The sequence below is a fragment of the Martes martes genome (genome assembly GCF_963455335.1).
Source record: "Martes martes genome assembly, chromosome: X".
Taxonomy (NCBI): domain Eukaryota; kingdom Metazoa; phylum Chordata; class Mammalia; order Carnivora; family Mustelidae; genus Martes; species Martes martes.
In genome coordinates this window covers 11,839,671-11,863,529 of record NC_137897.1, presented here as the reverse complement: position 1 = coordinate 11,863,529, position 23,859 = coordinate 11,839,671, and the positions used below count along the sequence as shown (strand labels likewise).

Genomic DNA, 23,859 nt, shown 5'->3' with positions numbered 1-23,859 from the left:
CGTGTTTCCACCAGCTGAGCCAGGGAACCCTGGAACCAGGTGCCCCAGGGAACTCTACTGATTTAAGGAGACGTGTAGACCGGCCTTCAGGCCGTGAGCCCCTCAAAGGCAGGAATGGAGTTCTATCTGCGTCCCCTTAGCTTTTCTATAGTTTCTGGAGCGCAGTAAGGGATCCACAAACGTTTGTAGACAGTGTGAAGCTCTTTACAGTGGGGAGAACTGGACGGGAGGACCCGAGTAAGGATCTCGCCTTGCCAAAAGGCAGGGGCTCGCCGGGAACGTGGCGTTCATCTGCGTCCCCGAAGTGCCTCTTCTAACTGAGCAACGGAGGGGAGGAGCAGTCCCCGGGCTGAGCGAGGCCTGGGGCCAAGTGCATCCAGGGCGGAGGGTGGCGGGAAGCTGTCTGTGTCTGAGGAGTCACTTTTTAGGTGCTTGTTTTGGAGCATTGCACAAACGCGGGTGCAAACCCCAAGCTCACCAGCGTGAGTCAGCGGGGCCCGCAGCAGCAGGAGAGGGAAAGGTGGGCGAGGAGGGCGCCGCGCACCCCGAGGCCCGCGCGGGCGGCGGGAAGGACCCGGTGGCGACAAGGGACACCCCTAGCGGCGGCCCCTTCCCCAGCCCTACAGGTGAGCGCGGGCCCGCCGCGGGGCGGAGCGCGCTGTCCCCACCGGCCACTCTCGCGGCGCCACCACCACCGCGCAGGTAACCTCCCGCCCGGACCTTCCCCGGACCCCCAGGGCCTCCGCGCTGGGGCCACCCCGCGTCCCCTGGGCCTCCGCGCCCCCAGTCCAGGCGCGCACGTGGGGGCCGGGCGCCTTTGTCCCCTCGCCGATGGCGCCCGCGCCGAGTCGGAGAGGGGCGGGCAAGCGGCGCGTCCCCGCACCCGGCGCACGCAAGCCGCCGGCGGACGGCGGACTGCAGACGGGCGGGGGCCGGGGCTGCCCTGCTGGCGCCCAGTGCCGTCGGAACCCGCCCTGCCGCGGCCCACGATCGCGGCTCCGGAGCGTCGCGGCCCCGGGGTGCGCTTCTCCCCGCACCGGGCCTCGGAAGGGGGCGCAAAGGCCGGCTGCACCCCGGGCCCCATTTCTCCCTGGCCTCGGGAGCCCAGGGAGCCCCGAGATGGCGTTGGCGGAAGTGAAGCCCCGCGCGGAGTGAAATGGCCTTTCTGTCCCCTCCCCCGCGCAGTGCACTCGCTAAACAACGACCCTAGCATATCCCCCAGAATAGCTGCTCAGGGCGCACTGGGGCTGAGTACGCTGCTGCTACGAGATAGCTTTCGTTTGGCAACAGTTTTTACGGATTGATGTATAATTTACATACAACAAAATGCCCCCATTTTAAGGGTGCAGATTAGGAATTTGACGAATTATACACCCGTGGAACCACTACCACCGCGTGGACGTACACCATTTCATTTCCATCGTCCCGGGACGTTCCCTGGTGCCCATTCCAGCCAGTCCACAACCCCTCTCCCCCACCTGCCTGCTTTCTAGCATAGCTTAATTTTGCCTGCTTTCGAACTTAATAAAATGGGATCATTCAGTAAGTACTACTGTTTTTGACTAATACTACTTTTTAAATGGCCGTCATTTGAGAAGGTGTTTCTTGGTGCTCCTGATGTTTTCAGTTGCTCTTGGGCCTGAGCTGTCCAGTGTGGTAGCCACTGGCCACGTGTGGCTCTTGACTATTGGAAATGTGCTGAGTCTGAATTGAGATGTGCTGAACTAGACACACTGAATTTTGAAGACCTAGTGCCCCAAAAAGGGGGGACATAAAATACCTCACTAGTGAATTCTTATATGGATTGTGTGTTAAAATGATAGCATTTTGGATATATTGGGTTGAATAAGATGTTATTAAAATTAACTTACGGTTTCTCTTTACTTTTTAAATATGGCTACTAGAAAATTTAAAATTACACAGGTAGTTGCTGTAATGTTTTTATTGGACAGCAGACAGAAGAGACTCTGCACACTCCTGTTTTGCAGCAGGAGTTCTGCTCCCCGCGTACAAGAGCAAAGGAAAGAAAAACTTCAGCCTTCACAGGGGCAAAAACAACTCAATTCAAGGAGGTAGCTTGAAGAGCCTGCTTTTTCCTGTGGTTTTGAAACTTGCTTCAAACTTGTTTGCTTTCAAGAGGTAGAAAGGAATAGGTGTCTCCTTGGTATTAAGTTACATTTTTTTTTTAAAGATTTTTTATTTATTTATTTGACAGGCAGAGATCACAAGTAGGCAGAGAGGCGGGCAGAGAGAGAGAGAGAGAGGAAGGGAAGCAGGCTCCCTGCTGAGCAGAGAGCCGGATGCGGGGCTCGATCCCAGGATCCTGGAATCATGAGCTGAGCTGAAGGCAGAGGCTTTAACCCACTGAGCCACCCAGGCGCCCCTTAAGTTACATTTTTTAAGAAAAGATTTTGTTTATTTGTCAGGGAGGAAGACAGCGCAAGCAGGGGGAGAGGCAGGCAGAGGGAGAAGCAGGCTCCCTGCCTAGCAAGGAGCAGGATATGGTACTCTGCTTTGAGGACCCTGGGATCACAACCTGAGCTGAACACAGACGCCTAACTGGCTGAGCCACCCAGGATTCCCTTGAGTTACACTTTGAAGAAGGACATTGCAAAATACCTGATGTGCTTAAAAAGGCATCTTGTGATTTTTGAAAAGATAGAAAAGTAGTCACTGCCTATATACCTCAACCACCTAAGTATTAAAATTTAGCTTTTTGATGTACTTTTGGTTAGTCTTAACTTAAAAACATAGTTGAGATAATATTATATTCAATTTTATATCCTTCTGTATAAGGGAATTTTTTATGAAAAATTCTTAGGCTTTTGTTTTTCAAGATTTTATTTACTTATTTGATAGAGATCACAAGTAGGCAGAGAGGCACAGAGAGAGAGAGAGGAGGAAGCAGGCTCCTCGTGGAGGAGAGAGCCCGATGCGGGGCTCGATCCTAGCACCCTGGGATCATGACCCGAGCCGAAGGCAGAGGCTTTAACCCACTGAGCCACCCAGGCGCCCCAATTCTTAGGCTTTTTACAACCACATAATGTGCCTTTACTTTACATGCACTCTAGTTTTCAATGACGTTTTTTGATTTTGCTAATTTTTACAAATAGGAAGTCATTTTAATAGGGGGACAGTGCCAGTAAAGGGTACAATGACAGCAGTGCTCATTTTGTAACTGGACCAAACAAGAGTTTGCCCACCTCGTGCTCAGCAAGCCAATAAAAACTGACACTGAGTTTCTGCAGTGAAGGAAGATAAGCTATGTTTTGGTGTGGTGCTACCTAGGAGAGCAGGGAAGGAATGCTCTGAAGTCCCAAACTCCCCAGTGGCTTGCAAGTAAGGGTTTTTAAGGGCAAGATTTGGGGCAGGGTCTCCTGAAAAGGTGGACACCATTAACTGGAGGCACGTGAGACCATGTGAGCTAACAGGTGCTCTCCTGCAGCTCTGTCTGGTCCCCTGGAGGTTTTTCCATCTCAAGAGACTCGGAATCTGAAAAATATCTTTGTTCTTTATGTTGGAGATTTCATTAGGTACATCTGGTAATTATAGCTTTAAAAAATTTTTTTTAAAAGATTTTATTTATTTATTTGAGAGAGAGAGAAAGAGAAAGCATTCGCAGGGTGAGGAGCGGAGGGAGAAGTAGGCTCTCTGCTGAGAGAGCCTGATGTGGGGCTTGATCCTGGGACTCCGAGATCATGACCTGAGCTAAAGGTGGACGCTTAACCGGCTGAGCCACCCAGGTGTTGCGGTAAATATATCTTTATTTGTAAGTGAGTAGAGTTGCATTCCTACAGGTTCCTTGGCCAGTCCAGCTATGCCTGGGGGCGATATGACCTCTAGTTGTCATGCTTTCATCTCAGCTAACAAAATAGATCCGGACTAAAAATTGCCTCTTACTCTCACAGGGAAGGTGACACAGTCCAAGAGGGCAGGGACCTTGACTGTTTGTCTACCCCCATGTCCCCAGGACCTGGGAACATGTTAAGCATAATTGACCTATAATAAACATTTGTGAGCTGATTGAAAAATGATAACAGCTTTCATTAAGCACTTGGGTACTCACTTTGTAAATGCCCGCTTGCCTCTATCAGGCAGGCACTGTTATGATCTCTGTGTACTGCACAGGTAGAGAAATTTGAGGTTTAGAAAAGTTGAAGAAGTCGTCCAGGGTCATAGCTGTAAATAACAGAATCAGCATTTGCACCCAGGCTGTCTGACTTGAGATGAGGGATACTTACTAAAATAGAAGAAAGCAGCAGGAGCAGGGAGTGGGTAAGGGAGAGCTGCCTCTAAGGGTGGCTGTGTGGCTCAGTCATTAAATGTCAGCCTTCGGCTCAGGTCATGATCCCAGGGTCCTGGGATTGAGCCCCACATCAGGCTCCCCGCTCAGTGGGAAGCCTGCTTCTCCCTCTCCCTCTCCCACTCCCCTACTTGTGTTCCCTCTCTCGTTGTCTTTCTCTCTGTCAAAGAAATACAATCTTAAAGAAGGAAAGAAAGAAAGAAAAGAAATTACTCCTATAATGACTACCTGGGCCATTAGGACTGGAAAGAGGTGAATATTCAGATAGATTTTGGATCTATAGGAGGAGCATTCTGAGTTTGGATCCATGGTTAATCTTTTGGGCTAAATCTAGCTGGAGTGAGTGAAATGACGGGTGGCTAGGGAAGAGGAACAATGGCCTTGAACGGGATCATCTGGAGTGTATAGAAAGGCAGGTCCAGGGACTTAGGGAAGCCATCTGGGATGGGACCTGTGTATTTTGGATGGCTTCAGTTCACTTGCCTTGACCGTGGTCGACTAGTTTAAATTGAACTCCGAGCGCTGCAGTGAGATAACCTTACACACCTTCAAGTTCTGATCGTTTGATTTGAAAGGAGAGGAAATTGCAAAATCAGTCTATCCCTTAGTTCATTTAATCCTCACACCCACCTATGAGATTTTTATAATGTTGGTATATATGAAGACCGATTTTTTTTTTAAAGATTTATTTATTTGTCAGAGAGAGAGAGCGAGAGCGAGCACAGGCAGACAGAGTGAGAAGCAGGCTCCCTGCCGAGCAAGGAGCCCGATGTGGGACTCGATCCTAGGACGCTGGGATCATGACCTGAGCCGAAGGCAGCTGCTTAACCAACTGAGCCACCCAGGCGTCCCTGAAGACCGATTTTTTAAGAAAAGGCTTTATTTTTCGGAGCAATTTTAGATTCACCGCAAAAATGAGCAGGAAGCGCTGAGTTCTTATGCACTCCCTGCCCCTACAAGCCCAGCCTTCCCCACTACCAACATCTGGAACCAGAGGGGTTCGTTTGTTACAATGATGAACCTACACTGATACAGCATTATCATTCAAGCTCCATTACAGGTTGACATTGGAGTTTGCTCTTGGCCTTGTACATTCTGTGGCTCTAGACAAATGCATAATGACTTGTATCCACCGTTATAATATCATACAGAATAGTTTCGCTGCCCTAAAAATCCTCTGTGCTCTGCATATTCATCCTTCCCTCCCCCCCAACCCCAGGGACCCACTGATCCTTTTGTTATCTCCATAGTTCGCCTTTTCCAGAATGTCAAGTAGTTGGAGTCCTACAGTATGCATGTAGCTGTCTCCGGTTGGCTTCTTTCACTTAGTAATGTGCACTGCAGTTACCCCCATGTCTTTTCATGGTTTGAGAGCTCATTTCTTTTTAGTGCTGAGTAATACTCCAAGGGACTAGTATTTTTTATTCCATTTCACAGATGAAGAAACAGGCACAGAAAGGATTAGTAACTTGCCCAGGTATAGCTTGTACAGATCAGTCTGATTCCAGATCGTTTTCTCTTAAAACTTTGACCATGCTTCTGAATCCCAGAGAAACTGGGTTTCTCATGATGAAGTTTGTCACACAATAGAGTTGGGGTAAATGGAAAATACGGGCAACTTCGCTTGCAGAAAGTATCCATTGCTTTCTGCATGTAGGCAAAAATGGAAAACCTGGAAGGTAAGACTTTGTTTCAAAAGTTGACTTTATATGGAAAAATGCTGTGTGCTTTTGAAATTCTGGTTTAACACACTCCTGCTTTACTGGTTTGAGAATATGATTCTCTCCCCTGACTCTTAATTTTGTTACCTTTCAGATTATCTCTGGGTGCTTGCACTCAGCCACCTCCTCCACCAATGAAGTACATCCTGGTCACTGGAGGGGTCATCTCAGGCATTGGTAAAGGGATCATTGCAAGCAGCATTGGGACGATTCTAAAATCATGTGGACTCCGAGTTACTGCCATCAAAATTGACCCTTATATTAACATCGATGCAGGCACTTTTTCACCTTACGAGCACGGTATGAAGGAGATAACTTCCCCCTCTTATGAGGCACTGGGTTAAATTGCAGTTCTTTCCTGTATGGGGGGGTAATTTCTTGAGGATAGAGTTCGGAAGTAGAGTTGCTGGATCAGTCATTATGAACATGTGAAATGTTCTCATGGTTGTTGATACATTCGGAAAACAGTGTATAAGGATACCATTTTCATTGTACCTTTTACAGTACAAATTATGTTTTGTTTTATTTTTACCATAAAAGTAATATAGTTCTCTTAACGTTTCGTTGTTAAGAGAAAAAGTCAGACAATGTGGTATATCTTGACAGTTATACTGACAGTATAGAATGGCACGAAGAAAATAAAAGTCCTCCATTTCCCAGCACTAAGAATAACTATTATTAATGTTGACATTTTAATGTACATGCTAATTATTTTTTAAAAGGCTTTAGCACTTACATACTTTCTTTTTAAACTTTTTACATACAAGCAGGAAAGTGCACAGATCATAAGTGTACCACTTGATAAAGTGAGCGTACTGTGTAACCAGCCCCCAGACCAAGAAACAGAAACCCCCGCCATGCCCCTTCTAGTCTTTCCCCACCTGAAACCACCAAGGTAACTGCTATCCTGTCTTCTAACACCGTAGGTTACTTTTGCTTTTTTTTTTTTTTACTTATTATTTTATTTTTTTACTTTTTTGTTTTGTTTTTGCATAATGCGCTGCATAACCCACTAGCAGGGACAGATGAGCATAACCGAGTGGTTTTTCAGCAATCAGGAAAGTGCTTCCTTAATTAATGTTCTCCAAACGCTTTGACATGTAGTAACGATTAACTCCAGAGATTACTTTTGCTTATTTTTGACCTTTAAATAAATTGAATCTCATAGTCATGTCAGTTTTTAATCTAATTTTTAAAGAGAGATTAGTAGAGATTACTTTTGCTTATTTTTGACCTTTAAATAAATTGAATCTTATAGTCATGTCAGTTTTAAATCTAATTTTTAAAACAATACTGTGGACATTTGTATATATTTTAAACTTTTTGTTTGTTTTAATTTTTTTAAAGATCTTATTCACTCATTTGAGAGAGAGAGACAGCAGGAGCAGGGGGAGAGGGAGAAGCAGGCTCCCTGCTGAGCAAAGAACCAGATGAGGGGCTCGATCCCAGGACCCTGGGATCATGACCTGAGCTGAAGGCAGATGCCCAATCAACTGAACCACCCAGGCACCCCTGTATTTTATACTCCTAAGGCTCCACAAAATCTGTACAATAATGGGAAATAATTTCCAATGTATTGATATTATAAACAACACTGTGATGGGAATCTTTAAAATTTATTTTTTTTTAGACATAAATGCCTACACGCAGAATTTCTGATTTCACAGGTAGATATGCTTTTCAGGCTTTTTGACATATAACGCATATTACCCAAGGTTTTTAGATTCATGATCTCTTACCTATAAGTGTAAAATCCAGAAAATTCTGAAAACTTTAAATTGTTCATAAGTTTGTGGCCATTTATAGTCTTTTTTCAAAAGTTTTGAAAATTGAGGGGCACCTGGCTGGCTCAGTACTTAATCATCTGCCTTGGGCTCAGGTCACAATCCCAGGCTCCCGGGATCGAACCCCACGTTGGGCACCCTGCTCGGCGGGAGACCTGCTTCTCCCTCTCCCTCTCCCCCTGCTTGTGTTCCCTCTCTTGCTATGTCTCTCTCTGTCAAATAAATAAATAAAATCTTAAAAAAAAAAAAAGTTTTAAAAACTGAAAAATCTTCATGAAGCCATGACTATTTCTAGTCTTTATTCCATTTGGAATGTGTTTGCTTTTGGGGTGTTTTCTAATATATGGCAAGTGTTCTGTATTACCTTTGCATAATCTGAAAAACTTCAGATTTCAACTTCCATCTTGTTTCCAAGAATTCTCTGATAAGGGCTATGGATCTGCACCAATTTATATACAAATCAACAGTGTATAAGAAGGCCTGTTTTTTTTTTTAATATCCCTGCTGAATATTATTCTTTTTAAACTTTACTAACCTGAGAGAAAACCAAAAAACAACAAAAAAGGGTATCTCATTGTTCTAATTTAGATTTCTTTGGTTTTCATTTTGTCTGTGGAGTGACTGATTCAAGTCAATGGATAGATTGTATTTTTGTTTGAAAGTATTACCCAACTTCCTTCTGTGGAGTAAATTTCCTTGTCCCATTGATTTTGGACTTTGGTCATTTAGGATGGTGAACTCGTCCTGGTATGCTTGGGATTTTCCGGTTTTGAAACTGAAAGTCCAAATCCTGGGAACCCTATTAGTCCTGGGCAAACCCAAGAGCTTGGTCACCTTATTTGGTCATGTGGTTTGTTTTTTCCCTAGGAGACATTAGTGAATGTGACATCTGTCTTGTTGAAAGTAGAAATTTTCAGTGCAGTGGCATGATTTGGCTCTGTCTCTTTGGTGCTTCTGCTCTCTGCCATGAGAACCGCCTGCTTTGTATAGGGACTTCTCCTTCAGTCTGGGTCCTGGAATGAGTCCAAATAGACTCACAACTAACCCACAGCCCCCACATAACACCTAACCCAAGGGAGAAATCAGTAAACATTTTGTAAGTTGCTAAGATTTTAGGGTTGTTTGGTATTCAGTAAAGTTGACTAATCCCATGTGTTATGTCAGTTTTCCTTTGGATTTTTTATTTTTTATTTTTTTAAATTTATTTTTATCTTTTTAAAGATTTTATTTATTTGTTTGACAGACAGAAATCAGGAGTAGGCAGAGATGCAGGCGGGGGCGGGGGGAGCAGGCTCCCTGCTGAGCAGAGAGCCTGATGCTGGGCTTGATCCCAGGATGCTGAGATCCTGAGCTGAACCGAAGGCAGAGGCTTAACCCACTGAGCCACCCAGGTGCCCTTCCACTTGCCATTTATGTGATTAAATGTATCAACTGTTTCTTTTATGTTTCTGTCTTTGATGTCACCTTTAGGCTTCTCTGCCATAGGAATATTTAAATATTCGTATATATTTTCTTCTGGAACTTTTATAGTTCCATTTACTTTTACTTTGACATTGTTAACACAGCTGGAATTGAATTTGGTGTGAGATAAAGATGTAACATGATTTTTTTTCTAATTTTTTTCTGATTAGGCAACTATTCCTAATGGCATCTCTCAAAGATATCATCCTTTTCTTCCTGACTTGAAATGCCACCTTTTATTATATACTACATTTCTGTCTATACTTAGGTCTATTTTTGAACTCTGTTCTCTTCTGGATTTCTATGTTTATTACTGCCTATCATTTTAAAAGCTGAAGCTTTTTATTATCAAGTAGGTCAGAGCTTTCCACGTTCCTTTTCTTTTTCCTTTGTTTTCTCTCTGTCTCTCTCTCTCTCTCTCTTTTTAAGTGCAAAAAGGTGTTTTTATTATCCCTCTAGCCAAGCATTAACTTTTTTGTTGTTCCTTTGTTTTTTTCTTAACCTCAGAGTGTTTGTTGTCTTCAGAATTAACTTAGGAATCATTTTGTCCAAGTTTACAAGAAATTCCATTGGAGTTTTTGACAAAAATTTCTTTAAATTTATGAATTAATTTGGGGAGGAATTAAACACTGCAAAATATTGACTGGCCCATTCAGGAACTTTAGAAGTGGGTTTCCTTTTATTTATACCTTGTTTTATGTCTGTGAAGTAAGCTTTTTAAGTTTTGTAAATATAGTTCCTACATTTCTTCAAAGTTTATTTCTTTTTTTTTTTTAAGTTTTTATTTATTTATTTGACAGACAGAAATGACAAGTAGGCAGAGAGGCAGGCAGAGAGAGAGGAGGAAGCAGGCTCCCCACTGAGCAGAGAGCCCGATGCGGGGCTCGATTCCAGGACCCTGGGACCATGACCTGAGCCGAAAGCAGAGGCTTTAACCCACTGAGCCACCCAGGTTCCCTCAAAGTTTATTTCTGAGTGTTTTATTTACTTTGATTTGTGGTGATAGCTTTGGGTTTTTTTTTTCAAGTCATATATTAAATTCTTTCATCTAATAGGGATCTTTTTGTTTGTTTGTTTTTTAAAAGATTTTATTTTTTTAAGTCGTCTCTACACCCAATGTGGGGCTCAAATTCACAACCCCGAGATCAAAAGTCACATGCTCTACCTACTGAGCCAGCCATGACCCCAATAAGGATCTTTTTGGATATTTTGGTTTTGTGACTTTGTTGATGCCATCTTATTCCATCTTTATATATACTGAAATATATGTATGCATATATATTTCAGTCTTCCTTTACTCACTGCTATTTGTTATAAGGGCTTTTTGGTAATCACACCTGTTTTTCTAACAAACCAACTGTAGTATCATCCTCAAGTTGAAAAAAATGTGTTGGAATTTTTATTATAACTACAGTAAATCTAAGAACCTATTTAAGGACTTGTCATCCGCGGTTTTTCTTTCTCTTCTAGGAATATAATGGGTATATACTTTTCTTTTTTTTAAGATTTTGTTTATTGGGGCACTTGGATGGCTCAGTCCAGTAAGCATCTGCCTTGGGCTCAGGTCACGGTCCCAGGGTCCTGGGATGGAGCCTCCAGTCCAGCTCCCCGCCCAGCAGGGAGGCTACTTCTCCCTCTGCCTCTCCCACTGCCCCTCCCCCTGCTCCTGCTCTCTCCTCTCAAATAAATAATAAATAAATAAATAAATAAATAAATAAAGATTTCATTTATTTTTAGAGAGAGTATATGTGCTTTTGTAGGGGGGGAGGGAGAGAGGAAGTGGGAGAGAAGCAGACTTCCCACTGGGCTCGATCCCCTGACCCTGAGATCATGCCTGAGCTGAAAACAACAGTTGGACGCTTCACTGTTTGAGCCAGCCAGGTGCCCCTGAAAAGAAATTTTTAATATTTATATTGCCTTTTTATCCTAGGTGAAGTGTTTGTCTTAAATGATGGTGGAGAAGTTGATTTAGACCTTGGAAATTACGAGCGGTTCTTGGATATTAACCTTTATAAAGACAACAACATTACCACTGGGAAGATATATCAGCACGTGATCAATAAAGAGAGGCGTGGCGATTACCTGGGGAAAACAGTACAAGGTATTGTGTCCCACACTGGCTTAGTGAGTCGTGTGTGTAGAGCACCCACACCCTGGTCAGACTGGAAGTGAAGGGAGGAGCTCCCTGAGCTCTCCAAGTTGTAATCCTTTTCAAATCTTGCTTTCTTTCCCTTTTCGTTTTCTTCAAAGGTGCCTACTTCACCCTCCATGTTCTTGATCGTATTTTCTTCGGTCTTTTTCTTTATTACTAATGTTGTTTTCTCTCGGTATGTATCTGTCTTTAGCTATTATATAGATCTCTCGGTATGTATCTATCTTTAGCTATTATTTATAAAATCCATGCAGAACCATGCATTCATCATTTTTACCTGATTGAAGTACAGACTTTTTTAGTTTGTTTTTTGTCTGTCTCCTTCCTTCTTGTATCTTTGCATGGATGTGAGTTATACCCCTTTAGGGACAGTGTGTGGAGGGACTGGGGGATTGAACCGCAGTGGCTGGTAGTGTGGTCTGACCCTGCTTCATCAACTCTTTTCCTGAGTGGTGTGATTCTCTTTTGTCTCGGGAGAGACCCCTGCCCTCCCGTGTTTCCCCCCGCCCCGGGTAAGTCTTGTATTCACGTGTTTCCTCGTGGCAAGGTAAAGGTGACAGTTCCCCATCTCCTTTAAATCACATGTTGGATCCAGCTGAGAGGTAGACATGGGGGACGGATAGACGGAGATCAAAAGAGCATCGGTGTAATTCCTGAAACTGGAACGTGCGGGTTAAAGCTCAGCTACAGTTGTGCTTTCTAATAGCTTTTCCCCTGAGTGTAGATCTTGGGAAGACCCACAAGTAGGAGAGGTGCTGCCTCACACCTGCCACATCCCGGTGATGGGGAGAGAACAAGGCCCCAGGCCTGGGCTCTGACTCCTGATCCCTGGGCTGCCAACGTGGAGGCAGAGCCTGGGCAACACCTGCCCTGCCCTGACCCCCTGCCCTGCCCTGGCCCTGCTGCCGAAAGGGGCCAAACAGCCCGTGTAATGTGGGTTGCTCCAAATGCACCAGTGGGTGACAACGTCCTCCCGCTCTGAAGGAGCACCTAGCGCTAGGGAGAGCCAGCAACAGATGCCCCTTCGCCTCAGCTTCCCAGAGGGCCACATTCCTGCTTCGTGTATTCCATTAGATTAGTTGGCTGCACCGCGAGCCCGTCCCCATGCACCCGCAGAGATGTCAACTTTCTGTCCCTTTGGCAGAGATCTGTAGCTGCCAGCCTGCTCATCACCAACGGGCCTCTGGGCCTCAAATGCTTGTGGAGTTGTCACCTTTTGGCTTCTTCAGCCGCCACTAGCAGCCACAGGCCCCTGGTCAGCATGCAAGGCCCATCTACACCCTTTGGGGGGACCTCTCCCCACTAACTGGTGGGCTGCCCAGAGCCTGCAGCACTGGGCCACTCTGTCTTTCTTCCCCCATGGAACCCAGCATGCAGCACGCCCGACAGCTCTCCTTGCAGTTTTTAGTTGGCCTTATAGGAGTTTCTAGATGCCTTGTCGATGGCATTTCTGCTTTCTGATTCTTGTTCTCTGTGGTCAGCCAGTTTCAAAAGAAATGACATAACATTTAAGTGATTAAACCTATATCGTGCCTCCATCAGGGAGATGGAGAATAACATGAACACTGGAGTTTGTCTTATTTGCCAAGTGGCTTTCAGGTTATTTGGGAGGTCTAAAGACATGAATACATTCCTTTCTCATGATTGTGACCGTGAAATAGGCTTTTGTGCTAATTATTACTTCCTTCTACAGTTGTCCCTCACATTACTGATGCTGTCCAGGAATGGGTTATGAATCAAGCTATGGTGCCCGTGGACGGTCATAAGGAAGAGCCCCAAATATGCGTTATTGAGGCAAGCATGGAATTTTTCTTTATAAACTTAATATCCTTCTGGGTTTTGGAGCATGTAGTCTTCATTCATTCAACACACATGTATATTATTTTATTTATTTATTTTTAAAATATTTTATTTATTTGACAGACAGAGATCACAAGTAGGCAGAGAAGCAGGCAGAGAGAGAGGAGGAAGCAGGCTCCCCGCCAAGCAGAGAGCCCAATGTGGGACTCGATCCCAGGACCCTGGGATTATGACCTGAGCTGAAGGCAGAGGCTTTAACCCACTGAGCCACCCGGGCGCCCTCAACACACATGTATAGATGGCCTCCTACATGCTAGACATTGGGCTGGGATGAGGGATTATAGCAGGGAAAGACGTAGATGGTCCCTGCCTTTGGGGTCACGAGTCAGTGGGCCAGATGGGCATTAAACAGGGTGAATACTCCTGGGATTTTGTGCAGCAACCCATGTGTGGGGACAGATTAGTTGCAGGATGCTTTCTAGTGAGTGCTGTTCAAGGGTTAAGGAAACTGACGTCTCTCTCACCTCCCAGTCAGAAACCCAAGTATAACTTTGATTCTCCCCAAAACGTAACTACTAACAGCCTGCTGTTTTCCAGAAGCCTTACCGATAACATAGTCAATTAACACATACTTTGTAAGTTATGTGTGTTACAGACTGTATTCTTCCAATAAAGTCAGCTAGAGAAAAGAAAATGTTGTTAAGAAAATCATAAAGAGAAAATACATTTACAGTACTGTACCGTATTTATAAAAAAAAAAATCCATATATAAGTGGACCCACACAGTCCAAACCCATGTAGTTCAAGGGTCAACTGTAGAGGCGCCTGGGTGGCTCAGTCCGTTAAGCGTCTACCTTTGGCTCAGGACATGATCCCAGAGTCCTCGGATCGAGCCCCACATCAGGATCTCTGCTCAGTGGGAACCTGTTTTCCCCTCCCCCTCTGCCTGCCTCTCTGCCTACTTGTGATCCTCCCTCCCCACCCCGTCAAATAAATAAATTTAAAAATCTAAAAAAAAAAAAAAAGGTCAACTGTATTTGCAACGCGCTTTGGAAGTAGAGAGAGACTGAGTTAGGGAAATCTGATGGTGGACGCGATTTGGAGGTGAAAAGTGAGTATTAGCTGCTTAAAGAAAGAGCATAGTATTTGAACTTGTGGCTTATTTACTATTTCCCTTCCTCTCAATGAATGAGAATAACGTGCCTGTACTCCTTGTCTAAATGTCAGCAGACCTAACTGCTGGGTAGGACAGCAGAATAATGAACAATTTAGTTCCTAGGGACTGTCTGTCCAAATTCAGATTTCCGCTGTGACCTCTGAGTGGTGTAGAGCTCTGTGGTTAAGAATTTGGAGCCAGACGACTTGGGTTCACAGCCAAGCTGGGTCACTTACCAGCTGGGTGACCTTAGCCCAGTGTGCCTCAGATTACTCATCTGCTAAATGGGGATAATGTTTTGAGGATTAAATAAGTCACTACACTTAGTGCTTAGAATGGTGCTTAGAATGGGGCGCCTGGGTGGCTCAGTGGCTTAAAGCCTCTGCCTTCAGCTCAGGTCATGATCACAGGGTCTTGGGATCGAGCCCCGCATCGCCCTGCATCGGGCTCTCTGCTCAGCAAGGAGCCTGCTTCCCTTCCTCTCTCTCTTTCTCTGCCTGCCTCTCTGCCTACTTGTGATCTCTGTCTGTCCAATAAATAAAAATTTAAAAATCTTAAAAAAAAAAAAAGAATGGTGTCAGATCTATAGCCAGTACTAAAAATTTATTAGCCATTATTAAGACGCCTGTGTGACTTTTGGCAAATTACTTCTCAAAGCTTCAGTGTATTCAACTATAACAATATGATAACAATGCAATATTATAGTAAAAGCCAGGTGATATTAACAGGGTTGCTGGGAGGAAGAAGTGCAATTTTATAAAGCACTTGACATGTCTGGTGTTCAGGAAATGTTCAAAACACGTGAGCTGTTCTTATTGTCATCATTGTCAGGGTCCGCAGACGGACATTAGGCGATCTGCAAGATCCATTTCGTTAACAGAGCTGATAAACTTAACATAAATGTGCTGTACTATCATACGTTAACTATATATTGTACTGCTATAATAGTATGGTTGATAATATAAATGTGTAAATGTGCTACGCAAAATTTTCTGTCCCTTGCTATTTCTCTTCTTTTCTTTTCTTTTTATTGAAAGATTTTATCTATTTATTTGACACACAGAGAGAGAGAGCATGAGTGGGGCAGAGGGAAATGGAGCAGGGAGCCTGATGCGGGCCTCGGTCCTGGAACCCTGGGATCATGACCTGAGCCAAAGGCTGACGCTTAACCGACTGAGCCACCCAGGCGCCCCTCCCGTCCTATTTCTTCTTTCACAATTTACAAGGAAAAGAGAGGGTGCTTCCTTTAGAATTTTAAAAAATTGGAGTATATAAAAAAAATTAAAAAATAAAAATAAATTAAAAATTGGAGTATAACATAAACACAGAAAAGTGCACATATCACAGGTCTCCAGCTTAATGAAGTCTTATAAACTGAACATATTTGCGTAACTAAGTTGGCTTCCTTGAAAGCACACTTAATATCTAATACAGTGAATAGTTTGCAAACAGATTTAGGCAAAGATAAAGACAAATCATTTAAGAAAAGAGAAAGGCAGGTAAAAGCTCCAGGAAGAATAACATCCGATACGAGAACCAGGGCATAGCTTGCCTCTACAGTGAGGGAGACTTACGTGGTCACTCTGTTTATTGGTTTTCAGGTTTTATTTTTATTATTTTATTTTATTTTATTTAAAGATTGTTTAAATTTTTATTTATTTGACAGACAGATCACAAATAGGCAGAGAGGCAGGCAGAGAGAGAGGAGGAGGCAGGCTCCCCGCCGAGCGGAGAGCCCGATGCAGGGCTCGATCCCAGAACCCCGGGATCATGACCTGAGCCAAAGGCAGAGGCTTTAACTCACTGAGCCACCCAGGCACCCCCTTTTTTTTTTTAAAGATTTTTTTTTTCAGGTTTTAGACCTGTCCTCAAAATGCATCAGAGAAGGCTTCAAAGCAGGAATGTAAACGTCAGCTTTGAGGTGGAGATGTGGAGGGATGCTGGAGAGGGAGGGAGGGAGATAAGAATGTCCTTGTCCTCTGTGAGGCCGCTACAGATATCGGTAGTAGTTGGCAGGAAAAGAGGTAAAAATGTCTCAGGTTAGGAAAGTAACCAGTACAGCCAACAGTCGAGATTAGGATCTGGGGATGGGGCAGCAGAGAACTCGAGCCTCATCTATCACAGCAGGAAGTCAGCTTGTGTTATGATAGAAGGTGTCTGAAATGGGCAAGTCAAGAAAGTTGAGAGAGATGGTGTTTGGAGATGTGATAGAAACTAACAGAAGAAATCATGAACAGAAGACGTAAATGCTTCCCTTGAGGAATCCGGATTTGGAAGTGGAGGAGGTGGGGTACAGGACTCCTGGTTTTTTACTGTAAGCGCTTTTGAACAATTTGATTTTGTTGGGGAACGAGAATTCCTGTCCTCTTCAAGGTCCTTCTCGTCAGACTAAGAATCAAATTGACAGGAGATGGATTAGTTGAGATGTGCTGTGGATTTTAAATACACACTGAGCTTAAAAGGTAGCATGAAAAAAAAACCAGAATGTAGAATACCTCATACTTTTTACAAAATTGGTGATACGTCAAAATAACATTTGGATATATTGAGCTACATAAAATAGAATGTTAAAATTAATTTCTCCTCTTTTGTTCTTTTAAGCGTGGCAACTAAAAATGTTAAGATTATATGTTTATTTTTATTGGACAGTGCTGGCCTAGCACTTTCACTGGTTTTTGCTGTCCTAGTAATAGGAAAGGTAAAGGATCCAAAATGTGTCTGCTAAGCATCTGCCTTCAGCTCAGGTCATGATCCCAGGGTCCTGGGATTAAGCCCACCTCAGGCTCTGTGCTCAGTGGGAAGCCTGCTTCTCCCTCTCCCACTCCCCTGCTTGTGTTCCCTCTCTCGCTGTGTCCTCTGTCAAATAAATAATAAAAATAAAATCTTAAAATAAAACAAACAAAAAAAATCAAAATATTTCCATTTTCCCTGAAGAACCAGTCTCTGACCCCAAAGTATTATCAATTTTCTAAACCTGACTATTTTTATAAAGTTTCCTTTCTTTTAGTTTTTGTATGTGGAAGAATGGCTCTTTTTTTGAGTTTTGTTTTGTTTTTTTGTTTTTTGAAGACTGTTAATCACAGGAAAGTTTCCAAATGGTCATGTGTATGGATGTTTTTGCCTCTACTCTTCTTTTTTAAAAAAATACATTTTAAAAACTAATAATCACAAAAAAGGAGAAGGGGGAAATACATTTTTTTGTTTCATCAATTTTATTTTTCATATATCTAGGATTCATGATGTAAATCATTCAAAATAACTGGATATTACAAGAATAGTTTACAGTTCGGCTCTGTTTGCACAAGTACTTGACACAGGAAACCATTTTTACAAATACATATGTTTTCTTATAGGAATACTTTAACAAGGAAAATAAGTCTCTATACATCTTACATCAAATCCTATGCAGTCCCCCCCACCCCCACACTGAACCAACATTTTGGGCTCTCCATCCCAGCACATTCACCACATCCAATAAACCAAACCACAATGTGCCACTGCTTGTCATTTTCAACCATTATTGAGATTTGCACTGTTAAGAGTTCTTAGGATTCTTTTTCTCATCTTTCCTGATCTGAAAGAATTCACATGTTTAAGCTAGACGAGAACATTTAAACACCATTCCTTTTTTTTTTTTTTAAAGATTTTATTTATTTGACAGAGAGATCACAAGTAGGAGGAGAGGCAGACAGAGAGAGGGGAAGTGGGCTCCCCGCTGAGCAGAGAACCTGATGCGGGGCTCGATCCCAGGACTCCGAGACCGTGACCTGAACCAAAGGCAGAGGCTCAACCCACTGAGCCACCCAGGCGCCCTGGCACCATTCCTTTTAAATCTAGCTTGCAGGAATAGGTACTTGGTGATCTCACTCCTCACTTAGGCAAGACCAGCTGGTAGCTTAACCCCCACCACCACAGCACCCAGCAGGAGGGATACAGACCTTGCATTCCTAATAGTTTCTCAACCGCCAAAACGAACCAACTCCTAGAAACAAGGGTTAAATACAAACATTAAGAAAGCTAAAACATTTTCTAATGATTGGAACAAAGAACACTTTCAAATTCAAGGTCTCTCCTAAGTTGAAGAAGACATAAAGGATGTGGCAGTCCTTCTATAAAATACTGAAACACTAAAAATTGTTAATTGCGTAGGTCAATGGTGCATCATTTCCAAAGTGCCAGAAGATGCAGAATCTTAGACTCTAAGGCCAAACTCAAGATCTGGCATCCTTCTTATGCAGTGGCTTTGAAATAGCCTAATATTCCCCTGTCCATGGGCACATCATCATTCAGGCCTGGGGTGACCTTTGCAGAATACTGACCACGTTTACCTGAAGAGGCAGGATCCACCAGGGGAAACAATTGGTATTTATGCTAGTCCTTACCTGTTACTGAAAAGAGTGTCCACTTGGCAGAGCTTGTCTTACTTTTCAGGTAGCATGAATGAAAACCAAGAGACTAGCAGTTAGGGTTAGTACTTGATGCTCTGATTATCCAATACTCTTTTTTTTTTTTTAAGGTTTTATTTATTTATTCGACAGAGATCACAAGCAGGCAGAGAGGCAGGCAGAGAGAGAGGGGGAAGCGGGCTCCCCGCTGAGCAGAGAGCCCGATGCGGGGCTCGATCCCAGGACCCTGAGATCATGACCTGAGCCAAAGGCAGAGACTTTAACCCACTGAGCCACCCAGGAGCCCCATGATTATCCAATACTCTTAAAAGGATTCTTTAACCAAGCCCTTGTCCAGTGGAACTACAGTATGTCCCATTTCTCTTACATCTCATAGTTGATCAGTTCAGCTTCACTCGTTGGCGGGACCTGTTCATTTCCTTCCTCCTCTGGACATGAGTGATGGCTGTGGAGGGTTCTAGTCCATCAAACAAATTATGGCCATCATAATCATGCATTTTGAAATAATGGAGTTGCAGTCCTTGTGGGGACATCTCCGCTTCTGGTATGTTGATGACACCTTCTAGATGCTTCATGATGATGCTCTCGGTCGTGCACTAGATTCTTATCCAGGCCCATGCCGCCAGGATGGGAGAAGCTGGCCCCAGGTTCCAATGCCCTGGCGCCTGGGGCACAAAAGACCCAGAGCAGGCCACACAGGAAGGGGGTTCTGAGCAGCTGCAGAGATCTCATGGTCACGGGTACCCTCACTGCCCTGTTTCCAAACAGTTTTCCTCAGACGTGAAGCCTTCCAGAATGAGCCTTGCCCTCATCCTCAGAACGTTTCTCGTTGCCCTCCCCCCACCCCGCCTGACTTGGGGGAAATCTATTTTTTTTTTAGTGTAAAATTGAGCTGTTTTTGAACAACATTAAAATATAAGCCCAATTTGACCTGAGGATGAGCCTTTTTAACACTTGTTTTTCATGTTCTCAGTTTTCTATCTATTATTTTTTGAGAATCATCCTTGAAGAAAGCTTTTATGTGGGGTCAGCACATCTGATTCTCTTAGCCTTCATCTTACAAAGATGTATACTATAGATTCAGACTCTAATTGTTCAAGATTGCATTGTACAATAAAATCAAGAATTCTCAATGACATCTTACATTTTTTAAAAAAGATTTTGTTTATTTGAGAGCGAGACAGAGAGCAAGAGTAGGGTGAGATGCAGACTCTCCGCTGAGCAGGAAGCTTCACTTGGAGCTCGATCTCAGAGTCCTGGGATCAGGACCCGAGCTGAAGGCAGATGCTTAACCCACTGAGCCATGCAAGCACCCCAATGACATCTCACATTAAACTGAAATTTCCATCCCAAGAAACAACAGGGAAACACTTTCGGTCTGTACTTGTGTATTCTTTTAGGTCTATGGTCTTTATTATTAGTTTTCCATCCTGCTCTTAAATGGACTTTTTTGGCTTAAAAAGCATTAATTTAGTACTTAATATGCACTAGCCCTGATGACAGCTGCTAGGCCTATAAACGCAAATGTCATCTGACTCCTGTTCTCTGGGACTCCTGGTCTTCATTTTTAATTTCATGGAAGCGGAGAAACTGACAAGTTGTCCCCAGCATAACTCCTTCTTCATATAACCCTAATGTTTACTTTGGCTTATTGGACACTAGGTCAGGCATCCTTTTGGGTTCATTTTAAGTTGTGCTCAACATTTGTGTTTGTGCATGATTTAAGCTTTTGAAGAAGGACCTCCAAGCTAATTTTCAGTTTTAAGCAGGTAGAAGTGGTTGAAATATATCCAAAGCCTTTTTGTGAGGCTTTTACTTTTCAGACCAGTGAAGCTAACAGGCTTCATTTGTTAAGAAGTCCAGGTCGTCTCCACATAAACCTGAAATAATTTATGCTTGGCTTAAAGAAATAAATTCTTTCTTTCTGTCTCTCTCTTTATTTCAAAAAAGAAGAATCCTTTCCTTAAAGCAAAGCAGACCTTGCACATCTCATAAATTTGCTGTTGCTTCCATTTCAACTCTGGATAAATCTTAAAATATTGTTATAGGCGATATTTTCCTTGTTGTGTGGGGAAATAATTAACGTTTCTAGTAATAATACCGAAGGTTTCTGATCACAGAGGAGTGGTTATTAGGACCTTCCAAATTGGCTGAGGGAGTGCAGTACCATTATAAGCCATGTGAGGGCAGAAGTGGATAAAGTTTAAAGTTTTTGCCTCCCTCCCCCCCCACCCCCCATTGCCTGTTGATTACCAGAGTACACCTATGACAAAACAGGTGTCCCTATATGGTTTAGTTTAAGAGCAGGCCTTTTTTTTTTTCCCTAACATTTTTTTTCCTCATTAGATTCTCGTACATTGCAGTTGGTGAGCAAGAACTTCAGCCCCTCACCCCCTGCCAATTTCCTGATTGCATGTGGTATTTCTAGGATTTTCATAATTAAGTTTGTCATTCTCCTACAGAAAGTTCACATATTTCTATCTGTTCCATACCCAGGAAGCTTGAATTTTAATTATGTTTTGTTATCTGACTTTAAATTACTGAAGAATCATTTTTTTCTGTAGCAATGTAGTCCTGAGATTTCTTAGTTTGATTCCATTGTAATGATGAAAACAGGTACTAGAATGCTGTTACCTAGGGCTTATGATTAAATTTTGAGACCCTTCTCTCCTGGGATGAGCACTAAGCTAAACCCTGTTGGAGAGAGAAAATTTTACTGTTACCCTTCAAGCTTCTTCTGGCTGGTCTAAAAATCAAACTGACATGAAACAGATTAATAGGAGAAAAATCAAACAATGGTTTAATTACATTTGTGCAGAAAGTTCATATAAACATGAGAGATTCCAAAGCAGCCAGGCAAAATGAGGCTTACATGATATCCTGACCCAAGGAGGGGGTAGAGGCCTGCAGGTTACAGAGGGGAGGAAGACCATTTGCAGAGAGGCAGAGGTGTTTGGGCAACAAAGACTTCCCTGTTATGCAGCTTAGTTTCTTAGGTAAAGAGGAACCTCGGGTGATGGCTCTCTTCCTGGTACCAGGATTCCCCACTTCCCAATGTAATTGTAGGCAGTTGAGAGGGAGGGAGAGAGCTTTTCCTGAATCTGCTGGGTTTTAATTGCTTTTAACTCAAAATAATCTTCATGACAAAGTGGCATATTTAAAAAAAAAATTTTTTTTTAATATTTTATCCATTTATTTGACAGACAGAGATCACAAGTAGGCAGAGAGGCAGGCAGAGAGAGAGGGGGAAGCAGGCTCCCGTGAGCAGAGAGCCCAATGCGGGGCTCGATCCCAGGACCCTGAGATCATGACCTGAGCCAAAAGCAGAGGCTTTAGCCCAGTGAGCCACCCAGGCGCCCCAGGAGAGAGATATTCTGAGGGTTTTTTTTAAATTTTTATTTTTTTGTATTCTGAGTTTTTATAAGGTCACTCTGTTGGTATGTGACAAATGATTTGATGGTAGGACGGGAGAGGGTAGCCATTTAGATTGGGAGGGGCAGAGAGTCAGGTCTGCTATTGTACTGTGAAAGCAGCCATAGGCAGTGTGTAAGTAAACGGTCACAGCACTGTGCCAACCAATACAACTTTATATAGAAAAACAAGCAGCAGGCCATAGTCACCACCCCCTAGTTTAGATTATTGCCATCGTCCTGGCAAAAGGTGGCGTTGGCGTAGGTGTCTAAGGTGCTGGCACTGGATATAGAGCGCAGTGGAGAGATTTTCAAGAGGTTTTGCAGGTATGACCCACCGGGCTGCATCTGGTGAGGAAAAGGGAGGGATCGAGGATGGTTTCCAGACTGCCAGCTTGAACTAGTTAGTAGGAAGAGACACTTCCACTAAGAATAGGAGACACTCAGAGAAACGGGCCCAGGGAGAGTTCTGTTTGGGCCATGCGAAGTTTGAGTCATTGCTGAGTCATCCATGATGTCAAGGACGGGTTGGCTCCACAACCCAGTTGTGCTGGGAAGAGAGATTGGGGCTCCTAGTAGATTTTGGACCTACTCAGGTAGCTGAAGCCAAAGAAGACAGTGGATTCTGGGACTGGTCCCGCCATGATGTCTTCCTTCTCAGCATCCAGATCATTCCAATTAGCACCTAAGTTTTACCCTTTTTTTTTTTTTAAGTTTTATTTATTTAAGTATTCTCTATACCCAAATGTGGGGCTTGAACCCATGACCCTGAGATCAAGAGTCCCACACTTTAATGACTGAGCCGGCTGGGAACCCCAAGTTTTACTCTGGATTATTGTTCTTTAGCGCTGCCTAATTTTCCTTGATAATTCTGAGCTCCTCGGGAGCACTGTTGTCTTAAGTTCTTTTCAGCACCTCATTTATAGTAGTGAGTATGCAGTAGATCCTCAAAGGCTAGAGAATTAATTTTAAAATCCATGTGATAGTCTTTAAGTATTTAAATATGATGAGGATGAGTAGGTTAAGGCAAATTTTATCCTAAAGTAAATGCTTACTTTAAAATGCCTTACTTAAAAAAAATGCCTTGGGCACCTGAGTGGCTCTGTCATTAAGCTTCTGCCTTCGGCTCAGGTCATGACCCCAGGGTTCTGGGATTGAGGCCCACATCGGGCTCTCTGCTAGGCGGGAAGCCTGCTTCTCCCTCTCCTGCTCCCCCTGTTTGTGTTCCATCTCTCTCTGTCAAATAAATAAATAAAATCTTAAAAAAAAATGCCTTACTTGTTGGAAGCACATTGTAAGTTAAGTTAACATTTGTCAAAGGATTATGCTGTCAAGAATATTATTGGGGCTTTTGGTAGGACTTGTTTCAGAAAGGCAGCACTTTTTAATAATTCTAGTAATACCACCATTGCCAAGACTGTTCAGAAGTCTGCAGGAGTGTGGTGTGTGTGTGTGTGTGTGTGTGTGTACATGGAGAGAGAGAGAGAGAGAGAGAGACCAGCAGAGAGAGAAAGAGAGGCAGCCCCGGGTGGCTCCCACCTTTCTCATAGCGTCACTGGATTCGCGTTCTACCTTCCAAATGGACCACTGGTAGAAACTAGCTGATCTCACTCCTCAGTGGCCTATGTTCTGGATCTTTTTGTCTGCTTATGAATTCCCTTCTATT

The 23,859-nt window shown here is 43.4% G+C and overlaps 1 protein-coding gene across 2 annotated transcripts in view; it reads left to right on the top strand.

Annotated features, from left to right (window-relative positions):
• Nucleotides 1-368: 368 nt before the first annotated feature.
• CTPS2 (CTP synthase 2) overlaps nucleotides 369-23,859 on the top strand; it is a 101,603-nt gene continuing 78,112 nt past the window's right edge. Inside the window, exons 1-4 of one of the 2 annotated variants that reach the window (XM_080794709.1) lie at nucleotides 369-702; nucleotides 6,119-6,324; nucleotides 11,200-11,370; nucleotides 13,115-13,215. In XM_080794709.1, the coding sequence (XP_080650835.1) occupies nucleotides 6,159-6,324; nucleotides 11,200-11,370; nucleotides 13,115-13,215 (438 nt within the window). In that variant the 5' untranslated portion in view covers nucleotides 369-702; nucleotides 6,119-6,158. The remainder of the gene's footprint in view (nucleotides 703-6,118; nucleotides 6,325-11,199; nucleotides 11,371-13,114; nucleotides 13,216-23,859) is intronic. The other variant, XM_080794710.1, reaches the window with a different exon arrangement.